Source organism: Ostrea edulis, chromosome 9 (genome assembly GCF_947568905.1).
Source record: "Ostrea edulis chromosome 9, xbOstEdul1.1, whole genome shotgun sequence".
In the NCBI taxonomy this organism is placed as follows: domain Eukaryota; kingdom Metazoa; phylum Mollusca; class Bivalvia; order Ostreida; family Ostreidae; genus Ostrea; species Ostrea edulis.
This window is the reverse complement of record NC_079172.1, coordinates 61,272,651-61,297,173: the sequence shown is the minus strand read 5'-3', so window position 1 is coordinate 61,297,173 and position 24,523 is coordinate 61,272,651. Positions and strand designations below refer to the sequence as shown.

At 33.3% G+C, this 24,523-nt stretch overlaps 1 protein-coding gene across 13 annotated transcripts in view; it reads left to right on the top strand.

Annotated features, from left to right (window-relative positions):
• LOC125657776 (sodium/hydrogen exchanger 6-like) overlaps nt 1–24,523 on the top strand; it is a 47,226-nt gene that overhangs the window by 1,308 nt on the left and 21,395 nt on the right. For 8 of the 13 annotated variants that reach the window (XR_008798683.1, XR_008798684.1, XM_056149803.1 and 5 more), the window contains exons 2-14: nt 3,886–4,112; nt 4,620–4,697; nt 15,217–15,293; nt 15,858–15,952; nt 16,697–16,802; nt 18,084–18,234; nt 18,649–18,754; nt 19,034–19,122; nt 19,267–19,380; nt 21,749–21,860; nt 22,056–22,209; nt 22,426–22,477; nt 22,640–22,654. Coding sequence is in view for 10 of the 13 variants with exons in the window: in XM_056149803.1 (XP_056005778.1) it covers nt 3,886–4,112; nt 4,620–4,697; nt 15,217–15,293; nt 15,858–15,952; nt 16,697–16,802; nt 18,084–18,234; nt 18,649–18,754; nt 19,034–19,122; nt 19,267–19,380; nt 21,749–21,860; nt 22,056–22,209; nt 22,426–22,477; nt 22,640–22,654 (1,376 nt within the window). In the remaining 3 variants the exon portion in view is untranslated. The remainder of the gene's footprint in view (nt 1–3,885; nt 4,113–4,619; nt 4,698–15,216; nt 15,294–15,857; nt 15,953–16,696; nt 16,803–18,083; nt 18,235–18,648; nt 18,755–19,033; nt 19,123–19,266; nt 19,381–21,748; nt 21,861–22,055; nt 22,210–22,425; nt 22,478–22,639; nt 22,655–24,523) is intronic. The other 5 variants (XR_008798685.1, XM_048888544.2, XM_056149812.1 and 2 more) reach the window with 1 other exon arrangement.

The following is a 24,523-nucleotide window of genomic DNA, read 5'->3' as shown; positions in this document are numbered from 1 at the left end:
CAAATTGCGATCCACATGTCAATGTGACTGACGTCATGTGATAAAATGTGACGTATGAATTTTTGTTCGCTTTGTTGAAAGGCAGATCAAGCAATGAAACAACCCCCACCCCCTTCACCATGCAGTGAGAAATGTATATCAAAATGAACAGGGCAATGCTTACTTGTTAAATCATTAACATGATGAATTCGAATATAATATCTTTTAATCTATCATTCGACCATTATACAGAGAAAGATGTTTTACATTAGTGATTTGTGAATAAGTAGATACTAATATTGACAACGAGAAAACAATATCAGTGTGCGAAACTAACTTTAAAGTCCTATAGACTTTCGGTCCATAGTAATTTTATTTCCTATAGACCACAACAAATTCCTATAGACCAAAATTTAATATGCAATATTCATTGTTATTAAAAAATAAATAATAGACACAAATTCGGTTTGGCAATTTGTTCATAGTTAAATTATATTCTTTTTGAATTTCATGCACGCCAATCTTTTCAGTTTAAATTTCATATTCTTTTTCATTTTGTTCCTGCTCAGTTTCACTGTCTGATTCTTCATCTAAGTCAGTTCTACTATGTTTCGTTTTCTCGTGATTTTCTGCGACTTTAGCCTTGCTGGAACTTGTTGTACTGAACGCTTTCCGTTTGATTTAAGTGCGTGCACCTTCCACATATTTTTAAAACCGTTCGAAAAGGACATTATGAATTTGCACAGAAATGGCGTACATTGAAGTAAATATTAAATTGACACCTCCCCCCCTGTTGAAAATGGAATAATCTGATTCCAAGGATTTGTAATTACACTGTGGAACATTTTATTACAGCTAAGGGGTAAACAGAAACATCAGCGTACTACATATAAACTGGTCCCACTTCTCATATATGTTAAATAAGCAGTGGGGAACCAGTTTTTTACTCAGAATTCTTATAGACAAGTCGGTCTATAGCTATTTTGATTGTTATAGACCAACTCGATTTTCTATAGACATTGTCTATCGGTCCATGGTTAATTTCGCACACTGCAATATGTGTATCAAACCGAAGTATCTTATTGTACATGTTGACCTTCTATTCTATAGAAGGCTGAAAACAGTGCTGCGATGTAAATTTAGAGAGAGAAAGAGAAATAGTTCCGGCCTCTGGTTTTCAAGGGGGTGTGTAACCATACCAAACCAGGTTATACAAAAATAACCTGCGTTCCTCAATTGGAATTTGACCATTTAGAGACGAGGATACGATAAGATAGATTATTGCGATATTTCATTTGAAATATTTCGATATACTGCGCAACTATGATGTTTTCAGAAAACCAAAGCAAGTAACACTGAATGTGATTGAAAAGTTAAATTCATTTAATTTTATTGTAGAATAAATGTCATATAAAAACACATGTACAACAAGTATAAAAAAAAATCTGAGTATTTTCTCATTGCAAAACAAGAAAACAAAGTTCAAATGACTAGAGTAAGATTAAATTAAGTAAGACATGCCTGTATTGGTTACAGATGGATGATGCAAGCGAATGTGTGAGATGAAGTTTGACGTACCTCCAGAATATTTCACCACACTGTCGCATATGTAACATACTGCGATATTTGTTTCGAATTTGCCATCATTTTTGCGTTTTTCCATCCCAAAATGTTTCCATATATCAGCTTTAGCTTTATTTGTGTTCTTAACGATTTCATATTCCACCATACTTGCAAATTTAAAGCCAAAGCGGACGCCATTTCCCGGGGAAATATTTGCTATTATCACAATAATTTACAAATACAGTTTATATAGATGTAAATAATTACATTAATTTTATTCTTTATATCCCAATAAATTATTAGTGGCCTCAATATCATTCACACTAATTGTTAACAGGTAAATGGATGTTTCACCAGCACCGGAATATATATACATCCCAGGTTCTATGGTTTAGTGATCTTATTTTGTATCCTGTGATTTTCTACGGTAGGGATTAGACATTTCAGATGTATTTCAGTTCGGTTTCATAAAGATTTTAAATGTTTTAGCAAGTTGTTTTTATGTATTAAGATATATCATTAAATACCGGTATCCGATGTCGTTATCGGGATATATTATCACCATGAGAAATATTGCAATATACCAATATACCAGTAATATTGCACACCCCTAATTTAATTCCCATGCATTGCTGATTGCTCATCTTTTGTTTATCAGAATTGAATTTTGATTTAAAATCATGATATTATATGCACAAATGTAGACCTCTGGAGTCAGGCAGGGTCTACTGACTAAAAGGTTCTCAAATTTGGAATACATAAGAAAATTCATTAAAGATACCCTTCTATACAACTATTCAAAGGTATTCAATATGTCAATTTAAGTTGCAAGCATTTGTATAATTTGTATTTAGTGTTAACTAAAGTCTGTTTACACCATGGTGCCAGGAATCTAGATGAGCTCTCAAGATCATTAGATGGGGTTTGAAGTTTTACAAAGGAAAAGTTTTTAAAAATCTTCTAAACAACCACAGGAGTACAATTGCAAGCATGCTCAAGTATTGTAGATCAACGTTCACACCATACATCCTTAGTTCAGTGCAGGGTAACAAGAAAGGATGAAAGTTTTACATACTTGGAATATTTAAAGAAAATTCTTTGAAAATATATTCTAAATACACAGGGATACAGTACTGTAGCAGACAATATATATATATAATATATATATGTATATATTTATAGAACTTATTATACTGTCTTGTTCGATGTTAGTGAGCTAGCTAAATTCTAGTGTTGTAGTAGAATCTCTCTCTTAATCACACAAGTTAACAATGAGCGTGATCAATACTCGGATGGATGACTGGTACACGTTGTAATTCTAGTATTAAAATTATTGTCACAATATGCGAAGTTAATACACATGTTATGTAAATCCAAATTTGATGAACAGACCCTCTGAAAACCTCCTGGGCACCATTGATACATGCATGTATAATAGAAAACTTATAACTCATATTGCAGGGTACCCAATTCCAGTGATTAAAAAGAATGATGAACTAAAGCTGTTTTATACTAAATTCTGGAAGTTTTCAACTTACATCGGGTTGCAGTAGCCTAATGGTTTGGGTGCTAGATTCGCAACCAGGAGGCCCGGGGTCAATTCTGATACAGCGTCTAACCAAACTCATTAAAATCAGATCTTCTCTAACCATTACAACAAATCTTAAACTGAACGTTTCATGTCACAGTAGGCATTAGCCATGCATAGGTCAAAATTTGTGGCACTTCACGTCACTGCATAAATGAAAAAGATTGTGAATATTTCAGGAAACAACAAACAAACAAGCTTACAGTTTATCTAGGTTGTTACCAAATTTCATAGAAAATATATATTATAAAGTACATCCTGAGAGGTTGGAGAATCAATTTGAAAATTGACCAGTTTATTTAAATCAAAATTTGCTTGGGTTCCACTTCATTCTTTGCCTTTCATGTACACAGACGGTATTTGCAGTGGACAAATGCATCATATAACCATCATCTAATATGGTTTTGAAATTAAAAAAGTGACCTTAATTTGAAAATACATGTGTCAAATACATATGTACAGTGTAGTTCCAGTGAAGAAAATTATTGGATCCCTTTCCTAGGCTGTACTTTACAATCAGCATCCATTTTTAAGCATCTGTGTAATCCAAACATGTGCTGCTACTTTACAAATGTTTAACAATGTGTGCCAAAAGTGCACTTGTGCACCTGTTTGATGAAAGCAATTTTCTACCAATATATATCTAAAAACAAACTAATTAATGTTAAATTAAAAAGGAACTGTTGATAGATCTATCTGTTGTTGATCCTGTGCAATTGTTAATATGTTACAGTTCTGGAATTCTTTTTTTATAGGTATGATAGTTGGAGTGATCATCAGGTATGCCAGTTTCAAACCTGATACAAAGCCACCACATGTTAAGATTGTAGAAAGTGGAAATGTGTCATACTCCACTAGCAAGGCTCCGGAGTCTGTGTTGCTGGATCTGAAAGGTCAGAGGAACGGGTCTATAACCGTGCAATACAACATCTGGGGCGAAGTCAGCGAGGAAGAACAACAGCTGTCACAACTTGTTATGGCTGTAAGTCACTCATAGAGACTTTAAAAGTCAAGAGTCAAAACCACAACTTGTTATGATTGTAAGTCACTCATAGAAAATTAAGTCAAGAGTCAAAAACACAACTTGTTGTGGCTATATGTCACTCATAGAAACTTAAGTCAAGAGTGTAAAACACAACTTGTTGTGGCTTTAAGTCACACACAGAAGCCCAAGTCCAGAGTGCAAAACATAACTTCTTATGGCTGTAAGTCATTCATAGAGACTTAAGTCAAGAGTCAAAACATGCGTAGGAACTTAAAGGTTGTATTCACTCTTCCATCAAATCTCCAATTTACACCTCCTGTCACACCTAGAAACTTTTGTTTGGGTTCTGAGTGAGAAATCAGGTGATTGAAGTTTTATCTCATAGTCTTAAAGGTTAACTTTAACTTTTATATTTGACTAATGTTAATCAATTTCATCTTGTATCCAACATCAGTTAGTAATGTCAGATTTCTTTAAACATGTGTGCTGTTTTATGTTTTTCAGGTGACCTTTGATCCAGAATTATTCTTTAATGTTCTTCTGCCATTTATTATATTTGAGGCAGGTTACAGCATGAAAAGGGTAAGACAATTCATCATCATAGTATATACACGTATGTACAGCTCACACCTAGAAATACCACTATTATTATATCCCCCGAACGAAGTTCTGGGGGGTATATAGGAATCACTCTGTCTGTCTGTCCGTCCGTCCGTCCGTCTGTCTGTCTCCAGATTCGTGTCTGGGTCATAACTTCTTTGTTCTTTGACATAGGCATACCATATTTGGCACACAGGTGGATCACCATGAGACGATGTGTCGGGTACCTTCATGACCTCTATATGACCTTGACCTTAAGGTCAAAATTAAAGGTTTTTTACAATGGATTCGTGTCTGGGCCATAACTTCTTTGTTCTTTGACATAGGCATACCATATTTGACACATGAATGTATCACCATGAGACTATGTGTCATCTACCTTCATGACCTCCATATGACCTTGACCTCAAGGTCAAAATTAAAGGTTTTTTACAATGGATTCGTGTTCGGGACATAACTTCTTTGTTCATTGACATAGGCATACCATATTTGACACATGAGTGTATCACCATGAGACGATGTGTCATCTACCTTCATGACCTCCATATGACCTTGACCTCAAGGTCAAAATTAAAGGTTTTTTTTACAATGGATTCGTGTCCAGGCCATAACTTCTTTGTTCTTTGACATAGGCATACCATATTTGACACATGAGTGTATCACCATGAGACGATGTGTCATCTACCTTCATGACCTCCATATGACCTTGACCTCAATGTCAAAATTAAAGATTTTTTACAATGGATTCGTGTCCGGGCCATAACTTCTTTGTTCATTGACATAGGCATACCATATTTGACACATGAGTGTATCACCATGAGACGATGTGTCATATACCTTCATGACCTCCATATGACCTTGACCTCAAGGTCAAAATTAAAGGTTTTTACAATGGATTCATGTCATGGCCATAACTTCTTTGTTCTTTGACATAGGCATACCATATTTGACACATGAGTGTATCACCATGAGACGATGTGTCATGTACCTTCATGACCTCCATATGACCTTGACCTCAAGGTCAAAATTAAACGTTTTTACAATGTATTCGTGTCCGGGCCATGACTTCTTTGTTCTTTGACATAGGCATACCACAGGGTTCCAAATTACCGCTCGCCCACTCACATTGGCAGCTAAACTTGACGTTCAATTTCCGGTTTAGGTTTTGCCACTTGGCGAGACATTCATGACATTCATGATTCCTGGGGTATCAAACCTTCCAAAATGTATTTAAACCAGAAGTTGAACAACGCAAGGGTTACTTCAAACGAAAAGAAAGCGTCTGCTTTTAACCAAAGTGGAAAGAAGGGGAGAATATGGCTCGATGACGGCAAAAAGCTGTGTGTATAAAACATGACACGAAAGGTCCAATCGTTGTGACAGCTTGCCCAAGTTATAAACTTGACAGCATCATAAAGCTGAGAAATTTTGAAATAACATAAAAAGTCTGAAGAAACGTGTGTTAAAGTCAGACACCACGAAGATCATAAAGTTGCTAGGTGTTGACGAAATGAGAGTGGAAATGAGAGAGGTATTTGAAAGAATTACGGAGAAGGAAACAGAATTTAAATATTGATATTTTAATTTTTTAAATAAATTGCAATGTGACCTGATATTTCTTTTTTCTTGTAAAAAAAAACCAACCATGTTATTCAATTTCATAATATGTGTGGGCTACTAAAATTTCATGTGGGCTAACAGGATTTCTTATTCAGGGGCCCACTTGGCCCTTAAGGTATTCAGTCGAAGTTGGAACCCTGTACCATATTTGACACATGAGTGTATCACCATGAGATGATGTGTCAAGTACCTTTATGACCTTGAACTTCAACCTTAAGGTCAAAATTGATTATAGGGTTTTGACATAGTCATACCATAAGACATGAGTGTATCACCATGAGACTATGTGTCATGTACATTCATGACCCCTTTATGACCTTGACCTTTGATCTCAAGGTCAAAATTATAGGTTTATGTCATGGATTTGTGTTCGGACTATACCTTCCATTTTCTTCTACAAAGGCATACCATATTTTTACACTCAGGAAAGAGGTAATATATACCTATTAACAACACCCTTTGGGAGATTGGGGTAAGCGGGGGTATTCTTAGTGAGCATTGCTCACAGTACATCTTGTTTAATGTTAGACAGATATATGTACATCTCACTCACACCTAGAAATACCACTACTGTTTAATGTTAGATATATGTACATCTCACACCTAGAAATACCACTACTGTTTAATGTTAGACATATGTACATCTCACATCTAGAAATACCACTACTGTTTAATGTTAGACAGATATATGTACATCTCACATCTAGAAATACCACTACTATTTAATGTTAGACAGATATATGTACATCTCACACCTAGAAATACCACTACTGTTTAATGTTAGATATATGTACATCTCACATCTAGAAATACCACTACTGTTTAATGTTAGACAGATATATGTACATCTCACTCACACCTAGAAATACCACTACTGTTTAATGTTAGACATATGTACATCTCACATCTAGAAATACCACTACTGTTTAATGTTAGATATATGTACATCTCACATCTAGAAATACCACTACTGTTTAATGTTAGATATATGTACATCTCACATCTAGAAATACCACTACTGTTTAATGTTAGATATATGTACATCTCACACCTAGAAATACCACTACTGTTTAATGTATACATCTCACACCTAGAAATACCACTACTGTTTAATGTTAGATATATGTACATCTCACAACTAGAAATACCACTACTGTTTAATGTTAGACATACATGTATATATGTACATCTTACACCTAGAAATACCACTACTGTTTAATGTTAGACATACATGTATATATGTACATCTCACACCTAGAAATACCACTACTGTTTAATGTTAGACAGATATATGTACATCTCACATCTAGAAATACCAATACTATTTAATGTTAGACAGATATATGTACATCTCACACTTAGAAATACCACTACTGTTTAATGTATACATCTCACACCTAGAAATACCACTATTATTTAATGTTAGATATATGTACATCTCACACCTAGAAATACCACTACTGTTTAATGTTAGATATATGTACATCTCACACCTAGAAATACCACTACTGTTTAATGTTAGACAGAGATATGTACATCTCACATCTAGAAATACCACTACTGTTTAATGTTAGATATATGTACATCTCACATCTAGAAATACCACTACTGTTTAATGTTAGATATATGTACATCTCACACCTAGAAATACCACTACTATTTAATGTTAGATATATGTACATCTCACACCTAGAAATACCACTACTGTTTAATGTTAGATATATGTACATCTCACACCTAGAAATACCACTACTGTTTAATGTTAGACAGAGATATGTACATCTCACATCTAGAAATACCACTACTGTTTAATGTTAGATATATGTACATCTCACACCTAGAAATACCACTACTATTTAATGTTAGACATATGTACATCTCACACCTAGAAATACCACTACTGTTTAATGTTAGATATATGTACATCTCACACCTAGAAATACCACTACTGTTTAATGTTAGATATATGTACATCTCACACCTAGAAATACCACTACTATTTAATGTTAGATATATGTACATCTCACACCTAGAAATACCACTACTATTTAATGTTAGATATATGTACATCTCACACCTAGAAATACCACTACTGTTTAATGTTAGATATATGTACATCTCACACTTAGAAATACCACTACTGTTTAATGTTAGACATATGTACATCTCACACCTAGAAATACCACTACTATTTAATGTTAGATATATGTACATCTCACACCTAGAAATACCACTACTGTTTAATGTTAGATATATGTACATCTCACACCTAGAAATACCACTACTGTTTAATGTTAGACATACATGTATATATGTACATCTCACACCTACATGTAGAAATACCACTACTGTTTAATGTTAGACATATGTACATCTCACACCTAGAAATACCACTACTGTTTAATGTTAGACATATGTACATCTCACATCTAGAAATACCACTACTGTTTAATGTTAGATATATGTACATCTCACACCTAGAAATACCACTACTATTTAATGTTAGATATATGTACATCTCACATCTAGAAATACCACTACTGTTTAATGTTAGATATATGTACATCTCACACTTAGAAATACCACTACTGTTTAATGTTAGATATATGTACATCTCACACCTAGAAATACCACTACTATTTAATGTTAGACATATGTACATCTCACACCTAGAAATACCACTACTGTTTAATGTTAGATATATGTACATCTCACACCTAGAAATACCACTACTGTTTAATGTTAGATATATGTACATCTCACACCTAGAAATACCACTACTATTTAATGTTAGATATATGTACATCTCACACCTAGAAATACCACTACTATTTAATGTTAGATATATGTACATCTCACACCTAGAAATACCACTACTGTTTAATGTTAGATATATGTACATCTCACACTTAGAAATACCACTACTGTTTAATGTTAGACATATGTACATCTCACACCTAGAAATACCACTACTATTTAATGTTAGACATATGTACATCTCACACCTAGAAATACCACTACTGTTTAATGTTAGACATATGTACATCTCACATCTAGAAATACCACTACTGTTTAATGTTAGATATATGTACATCTCACACCTAGAAATACCACTACTATTTAATGTTAGATATATGTACATCTCACATCTAGAAATACCACTACTGTTTAATGTTAGATATATGTACATCTCACACTTAGAAATACCACTACTGTTTAATGTTAGATATATGTACATCTCACACCTAGAAATACCACTACTATTTAATGTTAGACATATGTACATCTCACACCTAGAAATACCACTACTGTTTAATGTTAGATATATGTACATCTCACACCTAGAAATACCACTACTGTTTAATGTTAGATATATGTACATCTCACACCTAGAAATACCACTACTATTTAATGTTAGATATATGTACATCTCACACCTAGAAATACCACTACTATTTAATGTTAGATATATGTACATCTCACACCTAGAAATACCACTACTGTTTAATGTTAGATATATGTACATCTCACACTTAGAAATACCACTACTGTTTAATGTTAGACATATGTACATCTCACACCTAGAAATACCACTACTATTTAATGTTAGATATATGTACATCTCACACCTAGAAATACCACTACTGTTTAATGTTAGATATATGTACATCTCACACCTAGAAATACCACTACTGTTTAATGTTAGACATACATGTATATATGTACATCTCACACCTACATGTAGAAATACCACTACTGTTTAATGTTAGACATATGTACATCTCACACCTAGAAATACCACTACTGTTTAATGTTAGACATATGTACATCTCACATCTAGAAATACCACTACTGTTTAATGTTAGATATATGTACATCTCACACCTAGAAATACCACTACTATTTAATGTTAGATATATGTACATCTCACTCACACCTAGAAATACCACTACTATTTAATGTTAGATATATGTACATCTCACATCTAGAAATACCACTACTGTTTAATGTTAGATATATGTACATCTCACATCTAGAAATACCACTACTGTTTAATGTTAGATATATGTACATCTCACACCTAGAAATACCACTACTGTTTAATGTTAGACAGAGATATGTACATCTCACATCTAGAAATACCACTACTGTTTAATGTTAGACAGATATATGTACATCTCACATCTAGAAATACCACTACTGTTTAATGTTAGACATACATGTATATATGTACATCTCACACCTAGAAATACCACTACTGTTTAATGTTAGACATACATGTATATATGTACATCTCACACCTAGAAATACCACTACTATTTAATGTTAGATATATGTACATCTCACACCTAGAAATACCACTACTGTTTAATGTTAGATATATGTACATCTCACACCTAGAAATACCACTACTGTTTAATGTTAGAGATATGTACATCTCACACCTAGAAATACCACTACTGTTTAATGTTAGACATATGTACATCTCACACCTAGAAATACCACTACTGTTTAATGTTAGATATATGTACATCTCACACTTAGAAATACCACTACTGTTTAATGTTAGACAGATATATGTACATCTCACACCTAGAAATACCACTACTGTTTAATGTTAGACAGAGATATGTACATCTCACACCTAGAAATACCACTACTGTTTAATGTTAGATATATGTACATCTCACACCTAGAAATACCACTACTGTTTAATGTTAGACATATGTACATCTCACACTTAGAAATACCACTACTGTTTAATGTTAGATATATGTACATCTCACACCTAGAAATACCACTACTGTTTAATGTTAGATATATGTACATCTCACACTTAGAAATACCACTACTATTTAATGTTAGACAGATATATGTACATCTCACACTTAGAAATACCACTACTGTTTAATGTTAGACATATGTACATCTCACATCTAGAAATACCACTACTGTTTAATGTTAGATATATGTACATCTCACTCACACCTAGAAATACCACTATTATTTAATGTTAGATATATGTACATCTCACACCTAGAAATACCACTACTGTTTAATGTTAGATATATGTACATCTCACACCTAGAAATACCACTACTATTTAATGTTAGATATATGTACATATCACACCTAGAAATACCACTACTGTTTAATGTTAGACATATGTACATCTTACTCACACCTAGAAATACCACTACTGTTTAATGTTAGATATATGTACATCTCACATCTAGAAATACCACTACTGTTTAATGTTAGACATACATGTATATATGTACATCTCACATCTAGAAATACCACTACTGTTTAATGTTAGATATATGTACATCTCACACCTAGAAATACCACTACTGTTTAATGTTAGATATATGTACATCTCACATCTAGAAATATCACTACTGTTTAATGTTAGATATATGTACATCTCACACTTAGAAATACCACTACTGTTTAATGTTAGATATATGTACATCTCACACCTAGAAATACCACTACTGTTTAATGTTAGACAGATATATGTACATCTCACACCTAGAAATACCACTACTGTTTAATGTTAGATATATGTACATCTCACACCTAGAAATACCACTACTGTTTAATGTTAGATATATGTACATCTCACACCTAGAAATACCACTACTGTTTAATGTTAGATATATGTACATCTCACACCTAGAAATACCACTACTGTTTAATGTTAGATATATGTACATCTCACTCACATCTAGAAATACCACTACTGTTTAATGTTAGATATATGTACATCTCACACCTAGAAATACCACTACTGTTTAATGTTAGACAGATATATGTACATCTCACACTTAGAAATACCACTACTGTTTAATGTTAGACATATGTACATCTCACACTTAGAAATACCACTACTATTTAATGTTAGACAGATATATGTACATCTCACACCTAGAAATACCACTACTGTTTAATGTTAGACAGATATATGTACATCTCACACTTAGAAATACCACTACTATTTAATGTTAGACAGATATATGTACATCTCACACTTAGAAATACCACTACTATTTAATGTTAGACAGATATATGTACATCTCACACTTAGAAATACCACTACTGTTTAATGTTAGACATAGGTACATCTCACATCTAGAAATACTACTACTGTTTAATGTTAGATATATGTACATCTCACACCTAGAAATACCACTACTGTTTAATGTTAGATATATGTACATCTCACAACTAGAAATACCACTACTGTTTAATGTTAGACATATGTACATCTCACATCTAGAAATACCACTACTGTTTAATGTTAGATATATGTACATCTCACATCTAGAAATACCACTACTGTTTAATGTTAGATATATGTACATCTCACACCTAGAAATACCACTACTGTTTAATGTTAGATATATGTACATCTCACACCTAGAAATACCACTACTGTTTAATGTTAGATATATGTACATCTCACACTTAGAAATACCACTACTGTTTAATGTTAGACATATGTACATCTCACACCTAGAAATACCACTACTGTTTAATGTTAGACATATGTACATCTCACACTTAGAAATACCACTACTGTTTAATGTTAGACATATGTACATCTCACATCTAGAAATACCACTACTGTTTAATGTTAGACATATGTACATCTCACACCTAGAAATACCACTACTGTTTAATGTTAGAGATACATGTATATATGTACATCTCACACCTAGAAATACCACTACTGTTTAATGTTAGAGATACATGTATATATGTACATCTCACACCTAGAAATACCACTACTGTTTAATGTTAGATATATGTACATCTCACACCTAGAAATACCACTACTATTTAATGTTAGACATATGTACATCTCACACCTAGAAATACCACTACTGTTTAATGTTAGATATATGTACATCTCACACCTAGAAATACCACTACTGTTTAATGTTAGACATATGTACATCTCACAACTAGAAATACCACTACTGTTTAATGTTAGATATATGTACATCTCACACCTAGAAATACCACTACTGTTTAATGTTAGATATATGTACATCTCACACCTAGAAATACCACTACTGTTTAATGTTAGATATATGTACATCTCACATCTAGAAATACCACTACTGTTTAATGTTAGATATATGTACATCTCACAACTAGAAATACCACTACTATTTAATGTTAGATATATGTACATCTCACACTTAGAAATACCACTACTGTTTAATGTTAGATATATGTACATCTCACACCTAGAAATACCACTACTGTTTAATGTTAGATATATGTACATCTCACATCTAGAAATACCACTACTGTTTAATGTTAGATATATGTACATCTCACATCTAGAAATACCACTACTATTTAATGTTAGATATATGTACATCTCACACCTAGAAATACCACTACTGTTTAATGTTAGATATATGTACATCTCACACTTAGAAATACCACTACTGTTTAATGTTAGACAGATATATGTACATCTCACACCTAGAAATACCACTACTGTTTAATGTTAGACAGAGATATGTACATCTCACACCTAGAAATACCACTACTGTTTAATGTTAGATATATGTACATCTCACACCTAGAAATACCACTACTGTTTAATGTTAGACATATGTACATCTCACACTTAGAAATACCACTACTGTTTAATGTTAGACATATGTACATCTCACACTTAGAAATACCACTACTGTTTAATGTTAGACATATGTACATCTCACACTTAGAAATACCACTACTGTTTAATGTTAGACATATGTACATCTCACATCTAGAAATACCACTACTGTTTAATGTTAGATATATGTACATCTCACTCACACCTAGAAATACCACTACTGTTTAATGTTAGATATATGTACATCTCACATCTAGAAATACCAATACTGTTTAATGTTAGACAGAGATATGTACATCTCACTCACACCTAGAAATACCACTACTGTTTAATGTTAGATATATGTACATCTCACACCTAGAAATACCACTACTGTTTAATGTTAGACAGAGATATGTACATCTCACTCACACCTAGAAATACCACTACTGTTTAATGTTAGATATATGTACATCTCACACCTAGAAATACCACTACTGTTTAATGTTAGACAGAGATATGTACATCTCACTCACACCTAGAAATACCACTACTGTTTAATATATACATCTCACTCCTAGAAATACCACTACTGTTTAATGTTAGACAGAGATATGTACATCTCACTCACACCTAGAAATACCACTACTGTTTAATATATACATCTCACACCTAGAAATACCACTACTGTTTAATGTTAGACATATGTACATCTCACAACTAGAAATACCACTACTGTTTAATGTTAGATATATGTACATCTCACATCTAGAAATACCACTACTGTTTAATGTTAGACATATGTACATCTCACAACTAGAAATACCACTACTGTTTAATGTTAGATATATGTACATCTCACTCACACCTAGAAATACCACTACTATTTAATGTTAGATATATGTACATCTCACACCTAGAAATACCACTACTATTTAATGTTAGATATATGTACATCTCACAACTAGAAATTCCACTACTGTTTAATGTTAGACATACATGTATATATGTACAGCTCACCCCTAGAAATACCACTATTATTTAATGTTAGACATTTTATGTATTCATTTGGCAGGTTCAGTAACGTATGATATTTACATACAAACAATACACATTTAACATGTATATACATACTATACTAAAATTAAACAATTGACAATAATAAATGTACAATTTGCTTTAAATTTCCTTTTAACAACTTATAATGAAAACATTTTGTGGAGAGTATTTACTTTTATAGTGTACATTTTCTATTTGCAGAGACATTTTTTCAGAAATTTGGGTTCCATTATGGCATTTGCTTTTGTTGGTACGACGATTTCCTGTGTAGTTGTGGGGTGTGTATTCTATCATACTATAGAGGGGATGCTGCAGGAGATCTAAATCTCATTGAAATTGGCAATATTTATTATCACAGCCTACACAATCACATTTATACGTAGTCTGTGACATTGAAATTGGCAATATTTATTATCATAACCTACACAATCACATTTATACATTATAGTCCGTTACACGGATAATTACAGGTATAGTTAATTAATTACATGTATACATACTTATTACATGTATACATAGTTAATTGCACATATACACCCATAGTTAATTGCACATATACACACAGTTGATTACAGGTATATAATGTTAAAGATAATTGATAGAAATGTAGCCACGTGATCATTCATTGGAGCAGGTATGGGTACATATATTCAGATAAAAGTTTGAAAAAAGTTTGTGTTTCAAGATATTTCTCATCGTGAAGGATGATCTGCCATCCAGTTTTGTGCTGATTTTGTGTACCTTTAATGTGATGATTGTTTTCTATAGTAAATGACAATGTCATTATGTAGAAGAGTTAATTAAAGGTTTCTGATGTGACTTGTACTGTGTTTTGATTTTAGAGGAATCATGTATGGTGTGACGAGACTGATGGATATTTCCTTCACACTCAATGACTGTTTCTTTTTTGGAGCAATAATCTCAGCCACAGATCCAGGTACTGCAGCTGTGTCATCTCATTTCTTATCATCTCTCGTCATCTTTCATAATCTCTTATCATCTCTCATCATCTTTCATCATCTCTTACCATCTCTCATCATCTTTAATCATCTCTCATAAAAAAATTTTCATACCAATTCCCATCATTTCTTATTATCTTAGATCATCTCTTACCATCTCTTGTCATCTCTTACCATCTCTTGTCATCTTTCATCATCTTTTACCATCTCTTACCATCTCTCATCATCTCTTACCATCTTTCATCATCTCTCATAATTTTTTTTCATACCAATTCCCATCATTTCTTATTATCTTAGATCATCTCTTGTCATCTCTTACCATCTCCTGTCATCTCTTACCATCTCTTATCATTTCTCATCATCTTTAACCAGGGGCCTCCGTGGCCAAGTGGTTAGAAATTTGTCAAACTGTATACATGTATGTTAAACCATTACTCCAATGTGGCTAGGGTGGGTTCACCATTATTGGGATTGGTTGTTTTACAAGGGGAAATTTAACTGATCAGGTGAGCAATTTTGGTCATGGACCTCATGTTAATCCCACCATTATGAATTTAAGGGTAGTGAAGTGCAAAATACTTGACGTGTGATGTGAATCCAGACTCTGGTGAATTGTCATAAAAGTTTACGGCTACATGTACATGTACATATACTGATATTATGTTAAATTGGAAAAAAAAACCCAGTAATAAACTAATTTGATTGTATTCCCTGCATTTCAGTGACTGTGCTGGCCATTTTCAGCGATTTAAAGGCTGACGTAGATCTGTTTGCTTTCATATTTGGGGAGAGTGTATTAAATGATGCAGTCGCCATAGTTCTCTCAGGGTATGAAGATTCTTAAGTTGATTAATGAACCTGTGAAAGTCAATTTAAAAGTACATGCATGCATTAATGAACACATTCTTATTAATCAATTCATTCATTTTGTTCAAGTTGATTGAATATCAATTGAAATAATGTTACTAACATAAAAGTGATATGTTTAAATGTTACTAACAAACAACTGTTATGTTTAAATGTTACTATAATACAAGTGATTTGTTTAAATATTACTAACATACAACTGAAATGTTTAAATGTTACTAACATACAACTGAAATGTTTAAATGTTACTAACATACAACTGAAATGTTTAAATGTTACTAACATACAACTGAAATGTTTAAATGTTACTAACATACAACTGAAATGTTTAAATGTTACTAACATACAACTGAAATGTTTAAATGTTACTAACATACAACTGAAATGTTTAAATGTTACTAACATACAAGTGAAATGTTTAGATGTTACTAACATACAAGTGAAATGTTTAAATGTTACTAACATACAAGTGAAATGTTTAAATGTTACTAACATACAACTGAAATGTTTAAATGTTACTAACATACAACTGAAATGTTTAAATGTTACTAACATACAAGTGAAATGTTTAGATGTTACTAACATACAAGTGAAATGTTTAAATGTTACTAACATACAAGTGAAATGTTTAAATGTTACTAACATACAACTGAAATGTTTAAATGTTACTAACATACAAGTGAAATGTTTAAATGTTACTAACATACAAGTGAAATGTTTAAATGTTACTAACATACAAGTGAAATGTTTAAATGTTACTAACATACAAGTGAAATGTTTAAATGTTACTAACATACAACTGAAATGTTTAAATGTTACTAACGTACAACTGAAATGTTTAAATGTTACTAACATACAAGTGAAATGTTTAAATGTTACTAACATACAAGTGAAATGTTTAAATGTTACTAACATACAAGTGAAATGTTTAAATGTTACTAACATACAACTGAAATGTTTAAATGTTACTAACATACAAGTGAAATGTTTAAATGTTACTAACATACAAGTGAAATGTTTAAATGTTACTAACATACAACTGAAATGTTTAAATGTTATTAACATGCAGGTGAATAGTTGTACAACCAATATATTTCGACATGACTCTTGTATAGGTGCATGCAGGCGATATGTTGTATGTGGACTACATACATCCAATATATTTGAATCGGTAGTGTGTTTCCACTGTACAGTACTGACATTGTGTGTGAATTTTGACAGTATTTTTGTTTTTCCATCCAGGGCAGTAGAAACGTACGGCTCCTCCGCGTCTAAGTCCGGAGAATCTAAGGGTTTCAGTGTTCATGCCTTCTTCTCCTCCCTGGGAAACTTCGTCGGGATATTTGCCGGGGCATTTGCAATAGGATCACTGATTGGATGTTTCACAGCACTCATATCCTTTTGTTTTGTAAAGCGGAACAGTCAATTAAGAAAGTGCTGTTTAATCCTGCACAATATTAATTTGTTTCTCAAGATTAAATATTAGTTTTTGTGTTTCACAATGTTGTGAAGTACAGATGTATTTAGTATGCTGTAAATTTCTTGGATGTGATTTTTGTCTGAACACATGGAATGTGTAAATAAATCTGTGCTATTTTAGATCTATTTGATATGACAATGATAGCAAAAATTAAACTAGGAGTGGAAAACATTCTACTATATATTATACGTACAGTGTACATACATATAAATGTATAAATGTATTTATTCATCTTTTTATAATTAACTTATAAATACACATTTGATTGTAAAATTTAACATTGTTCCATTGTGTTTCTCTTGTATTAATAATCCTTAACCTTCTCACTTAACGAAGTACACGAAGATTCGAGATTTCCCTCTCCTGGAAACGGCCATGTTTTTCCTGATGTCGTACATGTCTTTTCAGGCCTGCGAGGCTGCAGGGCTGACAGGTAAGAAAGAGTTTACAGTCATGCTCTAACTGAATCTGTTTTACTTTGCAACATAAATAAGACTTTGATTCTAACTCTGAATCTATGTCATTGATGTCTGTTGGGCGTCTGGTTGGACATGATTATCTCAGAATTTATTAGTCATTAAATAATCTTTTTAAGTTATGACTGAAGTGACTGTTTTTGGTTCTGTCTTTGATTTTTCCTTCCATATCTATTGCTTATAATTTCAAAACCAGGATGTAAAATCTGATTCAGTAAAATGTTTTTGGTTTGCAGGAATTGTAGCAGTGCTATTCTGTGGAATTACGCAAGCCCATTACACATATAATAATCTGTCAGTAGAATCGAAACTCAGAACAAAACAGGTGGGCATTTTTGTGATTTTATTGTCCTTTAACAAAAACCCATATCAACTTCACAATTGTGTGAAGCGTGTTGACTGAGCAGTATGGATTTAATCACAAAATCATTATCATGTCTAATTTCATGTTTTTCTTATATTTTTTCAGCTGTTTGAATTGATGAATTTTCTGGCAGAGAATTTTGTCTTCCTGTATATAGGAGTGGCAGTTTTCACATTCCATTCACAGGAGTGGAACATTTTATTTATCTTATCAGCCATTGTATCCTTTTCTTTCATGAAATCCTTCATGGATATTTCATTGATTTGTTGATACAGATCAAATAAATATTATGTACATACATCTGTATTATCATGGGAAACTAAAAACCCCACCCTGGACTAAGTGCCTTGATGGCATAAAGGAAGAAAGAGACATTAACCTCTCGGCTCATTCTTGCAGGAACATCACATTAGGATGACACTCTCTGTCTGAAGTTGTAGAATGTCTGGATGCTATAGCTAACTGATGCATGGTGGGAATTAATTGTAGCAGTCTACAGAATGTCTGGGTAGCGCAGTGTTAACACACTCACTTCTCACCACCACACCCTGAGTTTGATCCTCAGGATTGGCAGTGGTTGTGTGTGGGAGGGTAATGTGGTCGTCTACTTAGACACATGGGCTCCCCCAGGTACTCCTGTTTCTTTCCGCATCAGTGAACCCTCTGCACCAATACCCAAGCTGACGAGAACTGGGTTTTCAATTGTCACAAAATGAATAAAGTTTAAACTTGTTTAACTCAACACACTCATTTGGTCACTCAAAACCAAGGAAAAAGACGGTCAGGAAACCTGGTGGTCAGGAAACCTGGTGGTGAAAGTTTTTGTAGGAGGAAGCCTTTTACAGCTGTTGCTCGAAAGACATTGATATCCACATCCAGGCATTGTTAATTTAATTAGTTACTGTAAAAAGATTTATTTTGTGAAAACAAAAGCAAAGTCAAACCTGATGTATCTAATGGTAACTTGCTGGTATAACTGTGTCTCTGATGTATCTAACGGTAACTTGTTGGTATAACTGTCTCTGATGTATCTAATGGTAACTTGTTGGTATAACTGTCTCTGATGTATTTAATGGTAACTTGTTGGTATAACTGTGTCTCTGATGTATCTAACGGTAACTTGCTGGTATAACTGTGTCTCTGATGTATCTAACGGTAACTTGCTGGTATAACTGTGTCTCTGATGTATCTAACGGTAACTTGCTGGTATAACTGTGTCTCTGATGTATCTAATGGTAACTTGCTGGTATAACTGTGTCTCTGATGTATCTAATGGTAACTTGCTGGTATAACTGTGTCTCTGATGTATCTAATGGTAACTTGCTGGTATAACTGTGTCTGATGTATTTAATGGTAACTTGCTGGTATAACTGTCTCTGATGTATTTAATGGTAACTTGTTGGTATAACTGTGTCTGATGTATCTAACGGTAACTTGTTGGTATAACTGTGTCTCTGATGTATCTAACGGTAACTTGCTGGTATAACTGTGTCTCTGATGTATCTAATGGTAACTTGCTGGTATAACTGTGTCTCTGATGTATTTAATGGTAACTTGTTGGTATAACTGTGTCTCTGATGTATTTAATGTTAACTTGCTGGTATAACTGTGTCTGATGTATTTAATGGTAACTTGCTGGTATAACTGTCTCTGATGTATCTAACGGTAACTTGTTGGTATAACTGTGTCTCTGATGTATCTAATGGTAACTTGCTGGTATAACTGTGTCTCTGATGTATCTAATGGTAACTTGTTGGTATAACTGTGTCTCTGATGTATTTAATGGTAACTTGTTGGTATAACTGTGTCTGATGTATTTAATGGTAACTTGTTGGTATAACTGTGTCTCTGATGTATTTAATGTTAACTTGCTGGTATAACTGTGTCTCTGATGTATTTAATGTTAACTTGCTGGTATAACTGTGTCTGATGTATTTAATGGTAACTTGCTGGTATAACTGTCTCTGATGTATCTAACGGTAACTTGCTGGTATAACTGTGTCTCTGATGTATCTAATGGTAACTTGTTGGTATAACTGTGTCTGATGTATCTAAATAAATGTTAACTTACTGGTATAACTGTGTCTCTGATGTATCTAACGGTAACTTGCTGGTATAACTGTGTCTCTGATGTATCTAACGGTAACTTGCTGGTATAACTGTGTCTCTGATGTATCTAATGTTAACTTACTGGTATAACTGTGTCTCTGATGTATCTAACGGTAACTTGTTGGTATAACTGTCTCTGATGTATCTAACGGTAACTTGTTGGTATAACTGTGTCTCTGATGTATCTAACGGTAACTTGTTGGTATAACTGTGTCTCTGATGTATCTAACAGTAACTTGCTGGTATAACTGTGTCTGATGTATCTATCGGTAACTTACTGGTATAACTGTGTTTCTGATGTATCTAACAGTAATTTGCTTTCTAACGTTGAGTGTTATGTACGTGAAGGTTTGTCTTGGGTTATCTCTGGTCAGTATAATAGGGTAACATTCTCTGGACTGTAATTAACCAGTTAAATATATGATACTGAAAATTATATAACCCACCAACTGAATCACGGAACCTTAACACTACTTAGATGGCTATTTTTATCGCAAGATTTTTCAACATCTATCCATTGTCACTTTTACTAAACTTAGGAAGAAAAAACAAAATCACCCGACCATTCATGCATATGATGATGTTTTCTGGTGAGTACTATTGCATTCCAATTTTTACACTGTCAAATTTTCAAATGCATGAAGATGTCATTACAATGAATTCATATTATATATACCTTTTCCTTTAGTCTATATATAATACGATTAATAATTCTTTAACAGGATTGAGGGTTGCCATGGGATTTATTCATGTACATGTGTATATCATTGATATTTCTTGCACAGGATTAAGGGGTGCTATAGCATTTGCGCTGGCCATAAGAAACACAGCTACAGAGGCTCGTAAGTTGATGGTGTCGGCAACCATGATCATTGTCATCGTCACGGTGATACTTGGTGGTGGTCTCACTACGCCGATGTTGGGGTGGCTGCAGATCAGGTTAGACTAAGCTGTATAATGTATCATGTATCCTATGCCTTCACTTTTGATTTGAATATCTCAAAAAGTAAAGATGTTGTTTAAAACTTTTGCTGTGTAATTTGTAATTGAGATTCCTTCTGATCATGGACCAGTGATATATTTCACTTTGATGTGATGGATCGTTGCAGTCATTCGTCGCTTTGGATAGGTGTGTAATCTCTGTTTCTGTTGCAGAGTGGGAGTGGAAGAGGAGAAAGAAATGACAAATTTTGCTAGTCCTTCAGGGGTAAGTTCCCATACCCCCTCTCTCTCTCTCCCTCCCCCCCCTCTCTCTCTCACTCTTGTACTGTTGAAGAAGAACAATATCTAGTAGACAATTTAAGTTGACTGATGCTGTAATTCTACAATGCTCTATCTTATGCCGATGTTTTTTCTTAATGCTGATCAGCAGGAGAATGGAAGAGTTAGTATTACTCACTGTTCACAATGCTTTTTTAGTCTGTTTAATACTTTAGCAATTATTCAAACATTTACTTTGCTCAGTTATGTCGTATTTTGGTTAGGCAGAGCTAAGTGTTATGCAACTGGCATCTGGTTGGAAACCCATGGTTAGACACCCAGGAGCAAGTCACAGTTGCCACTTTTGTCAATCAATTGTAAACTTAAATTTAACCTTAGTCACTGTGGTCCAAACTTGCACAGATGATTCATCTTGGAATACAGAACTGCTCAGATATTTATATAGGTTCACTCTCTTGTTTTGGAGGTTACAAATGACCTACATGTATATTTTCCAGATGAATGAGCAAGCTAATGCTTTTTAGCATGCTTATTTTCAAACAATATGAATTCTAACACACTGGCTCTACCATGCCAAACTGGTTCTACCATGCAAAACTTGCTCGACTATGCAAATTTGTTTCTACCATGCCAAATGGGTGCTACCATGACCAAACTGGCACAAAAAATGTATTGAGGGATCAAACTTTCATATGTGCCTTTAGTGTAGCATTTTAGAGTTTATTTTCTGGAATTAAACTCTTGATTTTCAAGAGGGCTCTCTCTTAAGGAACTATTTAAAGCCACTTTGTGACAAATCTTGTGGGTATTTTGTTGGTGAGGGTTGTAGATGCTGTGCAGTTAAGATTAATTTTATTTCTAATAAAGAAGAATGGCCAGGTTTGATGCTTAGTAGCAGGTCTTTTTCTCTAATGTATTTAAGCCCTCCATTGACGACCAAACGTGTTCAGATGATACATATGTGGGGAATATGACTCAGTCATGCTCTGGATGTTTTATGTGACTCAGAAAAATAACTGACTCAGTATAGAAATCCCTGGTGTGTGAAACTTGGGCTTCGTCGATTAATGACATTAATTTTGTTAAGGTTAGCTATGTATTCTGAATTTTAAGTGTTGGATTTTATCATATCTCTTATGTTGAGCATGTGGACAATAATTTTTTTTTTTTAAATCCTTTTTATTTAATTTCTTGTAGAATATTTTAAATAATTTGACCATGGACACTTTTTTTTTGGTTGAAGGAGATTTCATACACTTTTATAATCATTTAAGATTTTCCATAGTTCATTGTCAACTTTAGACTATTTTCATTCAGCTGTCTCTAAAACAGTCTTTATACTGTGTACATTATATACAAGTATCCAGATGCTTTTGAAATTTCTTAGACTGAAGTCCTACAGTAGAATCTTCTTAATCCAATACCTGTTTAATGTAATATTTTTGTTTATAATAACATTTTTTTTCCATAACACAAAACAAAATTTTAAATAAATCAATGTAAACTTACCTCATTGCTATGGTGCCTAAAGATTCAAAATCCCGCGTAAAGTTAAAGGAATTTTTCACACTCTTTTAAATTTGCTGCTGTCAGAGGTGTGAAGTACTTATCCACCACTTGTGTATACCTAGTGACCAGTGGAACTTAGAAAATTCTGAATAAATGGGGTAGTAACAAGATTAATAACACTCTGCTGTACCGAGACTCAAAGCTACCCCGACAGTGTAAATTATCAAGATTAATAACACTGCTGTACCGAGACTGAAAGCTACCCAGACAGTGTAAAATATCAAGATTAATAACACTCTGCTGTACCGAGACTCAAAGCTACCCCGACAGTGTAAATTATCAAGATTAATAACACTGCTGTACCAAGACTGAAAGCTACCCAGACAGTGTAAATTATCAAGATTAATAACACTGCTGTACCAAGACTGAAAGCTACCCTGACAGTGTAAATTATCAAGATTAATAACACTACTGTACCGAGACTGAAAGCTACTCCGACAGTGTAAATTATCAAGATTAATAA